The 13,899-nt window shown below is 35.3% G+C and overlaps 1 protein-coding gene across 1 annotated transcript; it reads right to left on the minus strand.

Moving 5' to 3' along the window:
• Positions 1 to 21: 21 nt before the first annotated feature.
• LOC134279267 (nucleolar protein 6-like) lies at positions 22 to 13,820 on the minus strand (the record flags this gene model as incomplete). The annotated part of the gene is made up of 21 exons (XM_062761622.1): positions 22 to 287; positions 667 to 768; positions 1,333 to 1,548; positions 2,093 to 2,307; positions 2,613 to 2,710; positions 2,884 to 3,036; positions 3,719 to 3,882; positions 4,003 to 4,157; positions 5,485 to 5,599; positions 5,951 to 6,182; positions 6,416 to 6,567; positions 6,771 to 6,893; positions 7,200 to 7,371; positions 9,390 to 9,505; positions 9,958 to 10,121; positions 10,359 to 10,479; positions 11,461 to 11,621; positions 12,005 to 12,145; positions 12,510 to 12,678; positions 13,442 to 13,618; positions 13,704 to 13,820. Coding segments are annotated over 21 exons (3,216 nt in total), but the record flags the coding sequence as incomplete, so codon positions are not given.
• Positions 13,821 to 13,899: the final 79 nt, after the last annotated feature.

The raw sequence follows: 13,899 nt of genomic DNA on the forward strand, positions 1-13,899 counted from the left end.
CAACATAAAAATAACAGCACAGAAGTTTAAGAATTTAATGACCCGCAACTTGAATACATTGATGAATGGCTCTATGCAAATGTAGTGAATTCAAATGGAGTTCACGTTATTAAATGTTATCCAAATGATCGTAACTAAGAGTCTCCGTTATTAAGGTGAATGTTTGACACGAGGCCTCTTCCCAGAATTCTAAAGTCATCAATCATGGCCTCCACATTAGGAACCACCGTTATTTCTCTAGCTCCACCATGTGTTGTCTGGACTTTCCTCCCAGCTAGGTGTGACACCTGTAACCATGGTAACAGAATCATAAGGATCAACAGTCACTCCGAGTCTAATGGTGTACTGCTAAATCTAGGTCGTATTAGTTAGGATCAAAGTCTAACAAAACATTTCTACATTTACAAATTCTAATTGTGTACTGCTAAATCTATATGTACTGCAGAAGTATTAGTTAGGATCAAAGTCTACATTGTAACTACATTTATACATTTCTACATATACATGTACAGGTCACTGATACTTTGTCCTGCACAAGCCACTTGTACTTTATCCTGTTCCACAGGATCTGTCAGGGTCAACAAACTTGCTAGGTTATGTTTACCAGTTTGGTAAAAATCCAAAGCTTATTTTTTCTTCATCTGAACAATGATAGTTTATGCTGACCTTGAAATCTTTAGGAGTGAAGGCGGCTGGCTTCCATAACACGGCAATGTACTTCCCTCCATATTTGTCGTAGAAAAACAGGGCATAGTCTCCGTACATCTCCTGTAATAAATAATCAGATAACCTTCACAAAATGTACAGGTCTAATTTATATGTTATGAGAAACTGCAAGGAATCTCAAAATGTGTTACTGATACCATACCATGCTATAAATTTCTATTAAATATTTTCTTAAGTAACATGAGAGATCAATCCAAATGAATTTCAATATGGTAAATCAATGCTAGTGTTTTTAATTCTTTGGAATCTGCTTCAGTAAAATACATATATATAAATTATGTCAGCCCAGTATCACATGATTCAAGTTTAGGTAAGTGATATCTCAGGTCTGACACAAGATTTTACAGGTACAAATCTACATGTTAAGTTGACTCTTGTGCTGAATGCAGAGATTTTTTTCCCCTTGGTAGTGTAAATCATTTTTTTATTCACGAGAACTTCATTTTCTGTTCTTACGATTCCTTAGAATTATATAGAGGAATAATCACAATTCGTGAAAATTTTGTCTTGCTCATCAAGAGTCAATGACTCTCTCACAAAAATAAGGTGTTGCAAAAATTTAGTGATCTACAGTATTGATAATTATTTTAATTAATCCATCCTCACCTTTAGTTCCTGCCAGTACAATGTTGGAGGATCGTAGTCGTATACAGGGAAATGTTCTAGCTTGTCGTCAGCCTCCGTTGTTTTCTGGACAAACTTCCAGAAGTTTAAAGGAAGATGGCCATTTTCTGGTTCTAAGGCTTCATGTTGCCGTGGTGACTGCTTCCATGTCAAGTGAATGATCATGTCATACATATCCAAGGAGGGCCGAAATAGTTGCTGAAGATATGAAATGATTTTTCATTAGATAAATGAACATACTAAATTAAAACACATGGAATTGCAAAGGAATAATCCTCCCTGGAAGTTAATATACACCTTATGTATGCCAAGGGTATTTTGGACCAAAATTATTCAACAGTATTGAATATTCATATGAATGACCCTTTCTAGTTTATTTTTTTTTAATCTAATTTTACTTGTAACACGCCATTTGATTGGATAAAAGATTTTATCCATTTTGTATAACATAATTTGCCTACGTCATAATGAGTTACTTCTAAAAACTTATTATTCCGCTTGACATTACTTTTAAAATTTAAACAATGTGAAGCCTAATTCTAGGGGAAAATTGTCTCATTGCCTACACTGCAATTAAATTATAAGGAATAAAGCTTATTTCAACTTATATTATACGATATAACAAAACATGGGGCACTTCACGCTTTTTTATAAACTGCTTCGCAGTTTATAAAGCGTAAACTGCCCCAAGTTATGTTATATTGTATAATATATGTTGAAATAAGCTTCATTCCTTAAATACCTTGAAGTCAGAATCCTCTCCAGCTTCCTGTATGAGTTTATTGAGCACGCTCCGTGACTGGCGAGATAGGAGAACCAGTCTCTGCAGTATGGGGGCGCTGGGCGACTTCCTCGTCCAATAGGAATTATGTTTATCGTACGGGGTAGAGAGGAACATCAGGGGGCGGGACGATCGCTCCTTGTGGAATCGAGACAGAATCTCCTTTTGATCTTCATCTACAGAGAAATGACAAAAGAGACAATGTTTAGAGACAATAAATAGAGAAAATAATGTACATGTAAGTTAAATATATTGTCTCACTTACCGGTACATGAACAATGAACACAAAACATATCAAGAAAATAGTTACAATGGCTTATAATAAAAGTTTGCCTTAGTTTAACTCATTCAAACTGATATTTTACTTTGTTTGTATTTCAAACACTTACAAGCTTATAAAAGGCTGGTAAATATTAAGCATAATCAAGTGTTTATGATAGAAAGCTGATGACATTTTTCATTAATCTGGAGATACCCTTACCTGTAAATTCATCATTCAGGTTGACAAGTAAAGGACTAGATTTCCAGTCGTGGTATCCCACCAGGTAAAGGAATCTCTGGAAACCAGCCATGGGGGTGCTGAGGAGGACAAAAATTTAACGATTTATTAACATAAGATTTCACAGCCATTTCATAGCCATAGGAGTGCTGAGGAGGACAAAAATTAACTTTAGATTTCACAGCCATGGGAATACTGCAGAAACACACAGTAATCAAAGGAAAAAGTATTAACCAAACATTAGGAAATTTACCTGGGAGGTGTGTAGGGGGCGGGGTGAAGGTACAGATGGGCGGTGATGATTTCTATCGCTTCCTCTGACACAAAATCAGTCAGGAGCTGGGAACACACCCATCGCTTGGCCAGCCTCACAGTGGAACTAAACGATGCATGGAGCTGCTGAACACTGCAAAATCACAATGAGTATGTTTTACTTGTGAGAATAATTACCAATCAAGAGTACTAGTGAAAAAGTATTCATTAGTATAATAAGTCACCAAGAGTATTTGTGCGCATAATTATCCATGTTGAGTACTTGTGAGTATAATTACCTATGTCAAGTACCTGTGAGAAAAATTTCCCATGTAGAGTACTTGTGAGTTTAATAACCTATGTTGAGTACTTGTGAGTTTAATAACCCATGTTGAGTACTTGTGAGTATAATTACCATGTAGAGTACTTGTGAGTACAATTACCCATGAAGAGTACTTGTGAGTATGTAGAGTACTTGTGAGTATAATTACCCATGTAGAGTACTTGTGAGTATAATTACCCATGTAGAGTACTTGTGAGTATAATTACCCATGTAGAGTACTTGTGAGTATAATTACCCATGTAGAGTACTTGTGAGTATGTAGAGTACTTGTAAGTATATTTACTCATTTAGAGTACTTGTGAGTATAATTACCCATGTGGAGTACTTGTGAGTATGTAGAGCACTTGTGAATATAATTACCCATTTAGGGTACCTGTGAGTGTGTAGAGTACTTGTGAGTAAAATTACCCATGTAGGGTACTTGTGAGTATATTACCTACGTAAAGTAATTAGAGTATAATTGCCCATGTAAAGAACTTGTGAGTATAATTACCCGTGTAGAGTACTTGTGAGCCTGGGTAGACTCTGTATTTCCCTCTCTAGAGCCAGAGCTTCCTCGTTATCTTTGTATTTCACCATGCCTTCCGGCGTCTTAATCATCTTACTCAGAGCTATCTCACGTGTGTAGCCCAGAACAATGCGGAATACATAATTATCCTGAAAATAGAGTGCGCACATTAGCATTTAGCAAACAATATCAAAACAAGCTTAATATACAGATTAAAATAATACACAGCTGAAAGTAATCTACCCTATCTGATGATAGATTCAGTTTACCTTGACAACATCAATGTGTCGTGGATACACAGATACAGCCAACCCGTAGTGAGCCTTTAGAGACTCGGCCAGCTGAATATGAAAGGCGGCCATTAGTCGGTTAAATGGCTTCTTCTCTTCTGGCCACTTACCACTGCCCTCCAACAGACAAATCACTGAAAAAATAGGAATGGTTAAGATCTATAATCATTCAAAATTAAAAATGACAGAAGAATTTTGTAGAAATGTTGGTTTTCAAATACAAAATTCCTGTAAAATATTTAACAAGTGCTAAAAAGATAAAGACAATAATTTTGAAACACAAGTGCATGTACATGCAATCCTGTTACATAAATTTGAACCAACTCTAATGCAGCTTTTATTCAATAATACAACAAAAATGTTCATGATTATAGAATATTTTCAATTCCCAATCACAGACACACAGTATACGGTACTTGTACAGTATTTATAACAACCATGTGACTAGAAACATTCATGGCACAAAGAATCAAGAGAGAGAAGTCAGCATGCTCTGTTGGTGGCCTTGTACTTTTAAGAGACTCAATTATATACTGTAAACATATTATATTTGGCGGTGTATTCTTTTTAGCGCTTTTGGCGGAAAGATACTTCTGCTAATTCAAGTACATGAATAAGAATATCAAGAAATGCGCTTAATCAAATTTACGCGAACTTGTTTGAAAATCACTTTCCGCTAAATATTCTACACGCTAAATATAATATAAATATAAAACACTGGGGTCTAGAATATCTTGGCAAAGAAAACTTTATACTCTACAACAGAAATTGTCATTATCTTCATTGGACATATCACATAAAACTTTAAAATATAAATTAGAGGAACATTATAGAAACAAGATCAGTGAACAATTAAAGAACATTTCTAAATCAAATTCTGGAAAATTAACTTTTTATAGTAATATAATTTATTTAAATGAATATACACTGTAAATTACAAAACTATCTAGAATTACCATTGAAGAAATCTGAGAGAACAATCCTAACAAAACTAAGAATTAGTGCTCATACCCTACATATTGAAATGGGGAGATACTCAAGGCCACCTATTCCTAGAGAAAAACGTGTATGTCATTTTTGTAAATTTTTTATTGAAAATGAAAACCATTTTGTACTTTATTGTCCTAGTTATGATCAATGTAGATTACAATACTGCGATATATTTAATGCACAATGTTACATGAAGGAAAACCCTATTATTGACATTATCAATCCTACAAGTATTAGAACTGCTAGGAGAGTTTGTAACTTTTTGAAAAAGTGCTTTGATATTAGGAAAGAAAACCTTCAACAAACCTGATATGCTTTCTTTGATATTTTATTTTATGTATGTTAATTGTTGTATTCATGACTATATGCCAATGTATGATGGTGTTGTCAATAAAATGAATTGAATTGAATTTAATACATTTACAGTAATCAGCACAGACCTTGACAATAAGTATAAAGTTTTAGTTTTACCTTTGAGTGACATAACAAAGTCAGGACATCGCTTGCCGTAATTCTCTGGCAGGTCGCGTTTGTTCTTCTCCATTTTATTTGCCTTGTCACACATAGCCGGCAAAGGTGGAAATACCTGTACAGTGATATAAAGATAGCACAAGAGTAAATCATGCATGCCAACAAATGTGTTCTTAACAATTATACTTCTCCTTTTATTTTAAATTTGGTTTTGAAATAAGACATTCAAATATTATAAGCAAAACTTTGTCTACAACTAATAATTGTGTTAAAAACTCTTCAAAACAAGCACAGATACATGAATGTTTCCATTTACAATCTATTTCATTGAAACTTAAAAATGAACTCTCTCCTCTTAAATACATGTACTAGGCTGTTTCTTTGTTAAGTTACACATAGTCAGTATATGAACCCTGAGTATCGTCAGTCCACTTCTCTCCACTGACCGATCTCTCCGAGTTCTTACCTCAGAATACCTAAACACCGGTGCTGACCCTTGTATTGAGTTTATAGATAACGGCAGATCTTTGAGGTTCCTCAGCAGTTTACACAGCTCATCATACTTCTGTATAACGTCATTATGCTGTTCCTCCCCTGTTCCATACACATCACCTGAGCTCTTGTTTATATTGTATTGTAACATAGGATCCAACTGATTCACAAAACATTTCACTGAACCGGACTTCAGTCCTGTATGCCTGCCAAAGAAATGGATGTGATTTTTATTAGACGCTATATCGAAATGGGCTTAACTTAAGATAAGAGCTGAAATAATTTTATAATGATCAGAGTTTTTGTTTTACAGGTATATTTTGAAATTGTATTTGATTTTGTTCAGTGTGAAATATGAAAATGATTAATTAAAATCATTTCAGATGATTACATGTATATACATGACAAAATGTCTGTATTCCAGTGAAATCTGCCTCACCTCTCTAAGATGTGCTGTACAATTCTACAACACACACTTCTTTTTTCTGATAACACCGCCTTCTTTGTCCACGGCACGGCCTCACAGACGCTGCCATCTTTAAATCGACGTAACTCTGACCTCTCTCCCCAAAAACTCCTGAAGTCCTTGGCCTAACATGACAATCAAAGAGCATCAATATGTAGTAGAGTATCAGTATTATTAAACAAAAGTGTGTATAGAGCACATAAGTCTATGTTAAGTAACATTTTGCATATGGTATGGTTAATTTATGACAGTCCTGATGGAAAATTTCAGTCGTAATTTGTAGGTACTTTTCTTGAAAGGATGGGTGAAAATGAACTGTAATTCAAACCTCTGGAGAATCCGCTGGGGGTCCCTTATCCAGAACACTGAAGGCACACTCCGGGTTTAACTGCAGACCAACCATAACTGGATAGGCCGACTCATAGCTTGGTGGATCACATGTGATGTCCCACTGTAAACATACATAATTATGTATAAACTCATAGCTCTGGGATTCAAGCATGATGTCCCACTACAAACACATAGCTGGGGGGGATTACACATGATATCCCACTGTAAACATATAAAGATTTTGATTTTGTGAAATGCAAGCATTTAATAAATAGTCTTGATAATTACTCTGAACAATCATTTGTCATGCAATAAATCTTCACTAATATCCTCACACAAAATATACACTAGACTTCAGGATGAATTCTGAATTCTGTGAACTCTATATAACTTTGGCTCTGAGACATCTTATCTAGAAGCTAATTACCTGTGGGACCTGGTACTGCCTGTACTGTACAACGGACACTCGGTTTCCCAGCCCCTGACATAACAATGAATGGATGTCTGGCTTCAGGGCCAGGACAAAGTTCCCTCCGTAATCTACGTATCGGTCCTCCTTCTGTAATTTCTCAACTTCTTTCTTTGAAATATTTTGGATGCTGAAAAAAATTTTTTTTTGCTGTCAAATGTGATGTACCAGGTATTCATAAAAGTAAATGTGCATGTACACCACGTATATTTTTGATATTTCTGTATATTCTTAATTATTTCAATTAGGAATAACCATTTCAAAGTTTCATCATACACTTTTTGAACAGTTATGAAGCAATGACGTACTTTAACTTTCTTAAAAATGATTGAAATGATTATCCAATACTATACTTTAAAACAAGAGGCCCATGGGCCACATCGCTCACCTGAGAAGCTTTGACCATTCTGTTCTTTACCAAATTTCACCCTTGTTATACATAATGCATCCCCACATTACCCCACTGATCATAATTTAGACATTTTGAAATCTACACTACCCCATGATCCTTCCATTGGCACATATGTTTCAGCTTTTTTGGCCCAGTGGTTCCTGAGAAGAAGATTTTCAAAGATTTTTCCTATATATTTCTATGAAGAAGATTGCTTCATAAGATTTTTCCAAAGATTTTTATATATTTCTATATAAAACTTTGATTCCCCATTGTGGCCCCGCCCTTCCCCCGGGTGTCATTATTTGAACAATTTAGAATCTACACTATACCAGGATGCTTCCACATAAGTTTCAGCTTTTCTGGCCCAGTGGTTCTTGAGAAGAAGATTTTCAAAGATTTTTCCTATATATAAAACTTTGAAACCCCATTGTGCCCCCCCTTCCCCTGGGGGTCATGATTGAACAATTTGGAATCTACACTATACCAGGATGCTTCCACATAAGTTTCACCTTTTCTGGCCCAGTGGTTCTTGAGAAGAAGATTTTCAAAGATTTTTCCTATATATTTCTATGTAAAACTTTGATTCCCCATTGTGGCCCCACCCATCCCCCGGGGGTCATTATTTGAACGATTTAGAATCTACATTATACCAGGATGCTTCCACATAAGTTTCACCTTTTCTGGCCCAGTGGTTCTTGAGAAGAAGATTTTCAAAGATTTTTCCTATATATTTCTATGTAAAACTTTGATTCCCCATTGTGGCCCCGCCCTTCCCCCGGGGGTCATGATTTGAACAATTTAGAATCTACACTATACCAGGATGCTTCCACATAATTTTCACCTTTCCTGGCCCAGTTGTTCTTGAGAAGAAGATTTTCAAAGATTTTTCTATATATTTCTATGTAAAACTTTGATTTTTCCTATATATTGAACAATTTCTATATAAAACAGTGGTTCTTGAGAAGAAGATTTTCAAAGATTTTTCCTATATATTTCCATTGTGGCCCCGCCCTTCCCCAGGGGGTCATGATTAGAACAATTTAGAATCTACACTACCCCAGGATGCTTCCACACAAGTTTCAGCTTTTCTGGCCCAGTGGTTCTTGAGGAGAAGATTTTCAAAGATTTTTCCTATATATTTCTATATAAAAATTTGATTCCCCATTGTGGCCCCGCCCTTCCCCCGGGGGTCATGATTTGAACAATTTAGAATCTACACTATACCAGGATGCCTCCACATAAGTTTCAGCTTTACTGGCCCAGTGGTTCTTGAGAAGAAGATTTTTTAATGACCCCACCCTATTTTTGTCTTTTCTTGATTATCTCCCCTTGCGAGGGGATATGTCCCTTCATTTTAACAATTTAAATTCCCCTTTACCCAAGGATGCTTTGTACCAAGTTTGGTCAAAATTGGCCCAGTGGTTCTTGAGAAGAAGTCGAAAATGTGAAAAGTTTACAGACGGACAGACAGACGGACAGACGGACGGACGACGGACAAAATGTGATCAGAAAAGCTCACTTGAGCCTTCGGCTCAGGTGAGCTAAAAATGTTCGAATTACACTCTGATAAGTCAAAATTTTAATGAATATTTTTATTAGAGGTTGACAGGGATAGGACCCTAAATAGAGTTTCAGATCCTTGTGAAGCGATCTATGTGAGCAGATCAAAGGATTTGACTTTAATCAGATTGGTATGTGTAAAATGATTTATCAATATTTTCCCATTCTTACATTGTTGTTTGAAATGTACTCACTGAAAAGTGACGTCAAACTTCCTGAGGAAATCCACGGGTGTCATGAAGAGAGCAGTAAAGCTGTCCAAGGAATGATTCTCCAGGAACTTAATGGCGAGGTCTGCTTCTTGTTTCACCTGTCAAAGAAATAGGATGGTAAAAGCATATTCCTGCACCCAAGATAGTGATTATAGTAATAACCCTTTTTATGTATCCGAAATATTAGAATATCTCTTGAATGTGCATAAATGTATAGATTTTATTTTTTAAAAAATATAAAATAAAAAATTACAAGTGGTTTTGGAAGCAAATAATTGGCCTTTTTTATCTGTCACAAACTATTAGTATGACAGGTCGGCAGGAGATGCTTACACCTCCATGGCACCTGATCCCACCTCTGGTGTATTTATAAGTCCATTTTTGCACTGTTTCCAATTTGTATAGCTTCAAAACACTTTTGAGCTTGATTACTGCTTGATACCTCCACATTTTATTAGTCAGTCATCATAAATGACTCTTTATTCTTTGGGTTTTTATCTGTGTCTTTTGATCCTATACTGAACCCCATAATAAGGGATTTAATACTTACCCTATCATACAGCCCTCTACTGACATCAGAACTCAGATTAACATAACCTGTAACATCCACAAACACCACACTAAAGTGTTCATAAAATAAACAAGGGTCAGGCTGATCAATAGGGTCAAAGGTCGAACAGAGGGTCAATGGTTCTTTTGTCCAGTCTGTTTGAGCTGAAATTTGGAGAGTAATTTATTTAAACAACAATATTGCTAATGTTATGTTTAAATACATAAAAAAAGATTGTTAACATATGTTTTAAATGCTAAATGCTCTAGGTCCACATTTGGTATGACCCTTTATATTCCAAAAGAATGTCTTTTTCTTGTATCAAATATCTAAAAAGATATTATCAATATGCTTTAATCAATATTTATCAGTGTGGAGTTTGTTAGAAATGATATATTTACTGAGGTGTAAGAGGACATTCCGCATCACTTGGTAGCTGCTCATCAACTGATTCACTTTATGTCGAGTGATTAAATACGCCACAAACATTGACATTAAAAAGCCTGTAAACCCCCCTGATCCCTGAAATGAAAACATCAAACTTTGTAAATGTTTATTATTATATTAATGTTATCTGATTGTAATTACGTGGTGCTAACAGCCAACAAAGTACGGATGATATACAGTTAATTCTCGATAAACCGCCACTTTTGTGATTTAGAAATCATTGCGGTATAACGAATTTGGCAATGAATTGAATTTCCTATCTTTTAGCCTTCTTAGAAATACCATTTTGCGCTTTTCTATTCTTATTATTACATGTACATGTATATAAAAACATATTTCTGATTGAAAATACTTCAATTACTTTTTTTAATGTACAATTTCCCTAAAACAAATATGCAGTTATGAAATAAAGACAGCATTACATGACACCATTACATGACTGCGTATGCATGTAAATCTGCACGTTTGATATTGAAATAAACATGCTGGGTCGAAAGTCATGATATATTGCGGATAGTATGTAAAATGAATTCTTGATAAAACATTCACAATTTAAACCGTATGATTATTTTTCAGCAAACTTTGCATTGTTTAAAGCAGAGATATACAAAAAGATATCGTTGTTGGCGTACTTAACAATGACTGCTTTCGTGGTGAATCCGTGACTAAATGATTTTTATTAAACAGAAAACAAAATTATTATAACAGTTCATGTTAAAAATTATTGTTTAATTCTTGTTTCCCGGTAATTACTTAATTGCATGTACCTTGTCTGCCTTTGCATGCTTTACAACAGGGAAAGTGTCAACCAATTAGCCGCGCCTCACTGACCACATGCACCCGTGGCAGTATATTGAGATAATTGACACTTAAAAATGGACGTTTGTTGTGAAAACTGGGTGGCGGATGGCGGTATGCGAATTTGGCGTTATAAAGAGAATTTTGTATAGTAGGAAAAACGTTCTTGGTAAATCATGGCGGTATTGCGAAAATGACGATGAATCAAATCGAATAATTCAAGAATTGACTGTAGTTAAATATCTTAGTGTTACGTACAATAGAGAGTTCCCGCTGCCGCAGCCAGACTTTAAGGAGAGCTATTCCATCTTTAATACTCTGTGAATTCCCCAGTGTTTTCTCCAGGAAGCTTGTGTTTTCTGTCATTGTTAAGTCCTGTAGTACTGTGTTGTTGTAGATTGGAGTGGCAATTGTCTCGCCTAAAAAATGTAGAAAAATTACGAGATACGTACAAAAATAGACAGGCAACAGAAGTTTTCATCATTTTTTGAAAGGTTACTGAAGATCTTTATATTATAAGACAGGCAAGAGATGATCTTTACAATATATGCAGAGAACTTGTTTCCCTTAAATTTCTCCAAACATTTCACCTGAGTCTGCATCCCGGGATTCAACATTATATGACAGGCAAGAGATGATTTTTACATTATACATGTATATAGAGAATTAATGTCCATCAAATTTCTCCAAACATTTCACCTGAGTCTGCATCCCGGGATTCAACATTATATGACAGGCAAGAGATGATTTTTACATTATATATAGAGAATTTATTTTCATCACATTTCTCCAATCATTTCACCTGAGTCTGCGTCTCGGGATTCACCCTCCAGGAACCACTGATGACGTACATTATTCTTTGTGATGTGGAAGCGATTCAGTTTAAATACCCCCTCCTCTGGTACGGCTGAGATGTTGACACAGACAGGTTTACCTTCATCACCTGTAAAATCATCAAAGTCATTAAACATACAGTTTTGTCACACAGATCATTAGTAAAACATCAACAGACACTTGTACGACATCTGGATGCTTTGAAAAATAAGAACACTTTTTATATCAGTCTTTGGAACTATTTAATAACATGTTGTATTGTACATCGATCATCTTTGATTTCTGTTTTAGAGTGAAAACAATAAGCATGTAATCTTAGATAAAATGAATATTATCCTTATGCAATTAATACAATACTGTTTCATAAATACAAAATTTATTGTAATTTGCAATGAAAGGATTGAGCTCATAAATAATTCCGCACTAAGGTTTTATAAACATGTCCCTTTAACATCTCTGTAAAGCATTATTACCTTGATAATTGACAATGAGGCTGGGTTTAAGTGAATTTCCATTGTGGTAAGTGTACTTTAAATCCTGCAATCCGTGAATTTCCTGTAACCGTTTGGCAACTACGGCTAAATAGATTGCTCTCTTTCTGAGATAGCGGTGGTTCATAAAATCTTTTTCTTGAAAGGATTCCTATGAAGCAAGAAATTCAAGTGTGTAAATATACAATCATGCATAAAATAGGACAACCTGTGAATCAAAAATATTTCTATTCACATATAATAATACTGAACTACTTTTACTTCTCTGAAATTGCCTTTGATTCTTCAGCTTTTTAATAAGTAAAAATCTTTTCTTGATGCAAATAAGATACTTTAGAGCTTTTGCATTCTATGAATGTCAAAACCTTTTAGGAAGAGTCAGATAGGTATCAATTTTGGGATTAAAAATAACTTAGGCCATAATAAATAAATTGCTAGATTCTCATCCGAATTTTTTTAAAAATCGGGGCGGGCGTGCGGCTTTTATTTTATATTTTTTATTTTTTCAATTTTGCAGATTTTTTATTGACCTAGTCAATCGGTGTAATTTTATCTACAATACCAGAATAAAAGTCATAGTAAAGGTTCCATTATCTCTTACTTCACATCATCACCAATCTTTTCAACCAATGACCCTTGTTTAAAATATATACGCGTGTATTACAGCAATTACCATCTTTTCAGCTGTCAAAATCATGTTGACATTCGCGGGATTTAAAACGAAAGTAGAATGATAGATGAATACCGATCCGACAGAATTAAGACGAAGAAAAACAGAAATAAAAAAAATCGAGGCGGGGGTTTAAAATCGGGGCGGGCGGGGATGAGAATCTAGGAATAGTTTTATTATGGCCTTATGAGATAATTTTTTTTCATTATCTATCTGATTTTCTGCTTGTGATCTGATGTTTTACCTTTGGGATGACCAGTACTAGGTCCACCGTAACGTTAGGCTTGATACACGTCCCCTTCACGTAGCTTCCCGTGGTCATCACCTCTGTGGGGGGGATAAACTGGAACCTCCCCTTCACCCCTCGGGGGTTCTGATGTATTGGAACTCGGACATTTTTCAGCCATTTTTGTGACTGTAGCTGTCAATTATAGAAGATAATGAGAGCATGGAAGAAAAAGACTGGTCAGAAAATCCAAAACAAAGCTTTCAGGATTCTTCCATACCTCATGTTCAACACTTTTCTTGAGGGACTTGATCCTCTGTGTGAGGGCTGTCACTGCCTCGTCTATCTGTCTCTGTCTTTTGGCCTTCAGTTGTACCTCTTTTAGTAGCTCACTCACCTGCCAATTGTAAAAGGAAGCTCTGAGTTGTCTCCCATTTACCAATGTTTATCTTATTTGCTTCACCTTGACCACCCCT

This window comes from Saccostrea cucullata, unplaced genomic scaffold (assembly GCF_032062105.1).
Source record: "Saccostrea cucullata isolate Sc308-1 unplaced genomic scaffold, CSIRO_AGI_Scuc_v1 ctg6778, whole genome shotgun sequence".
Classification (NCBI taxonomy): domain Eukaryota; kingdom Metazoa; phylum Mollusca; class Bivalvia; order Ostreida; family Ostreidae; genus Saccostrea; species Saccostrea cuccullata.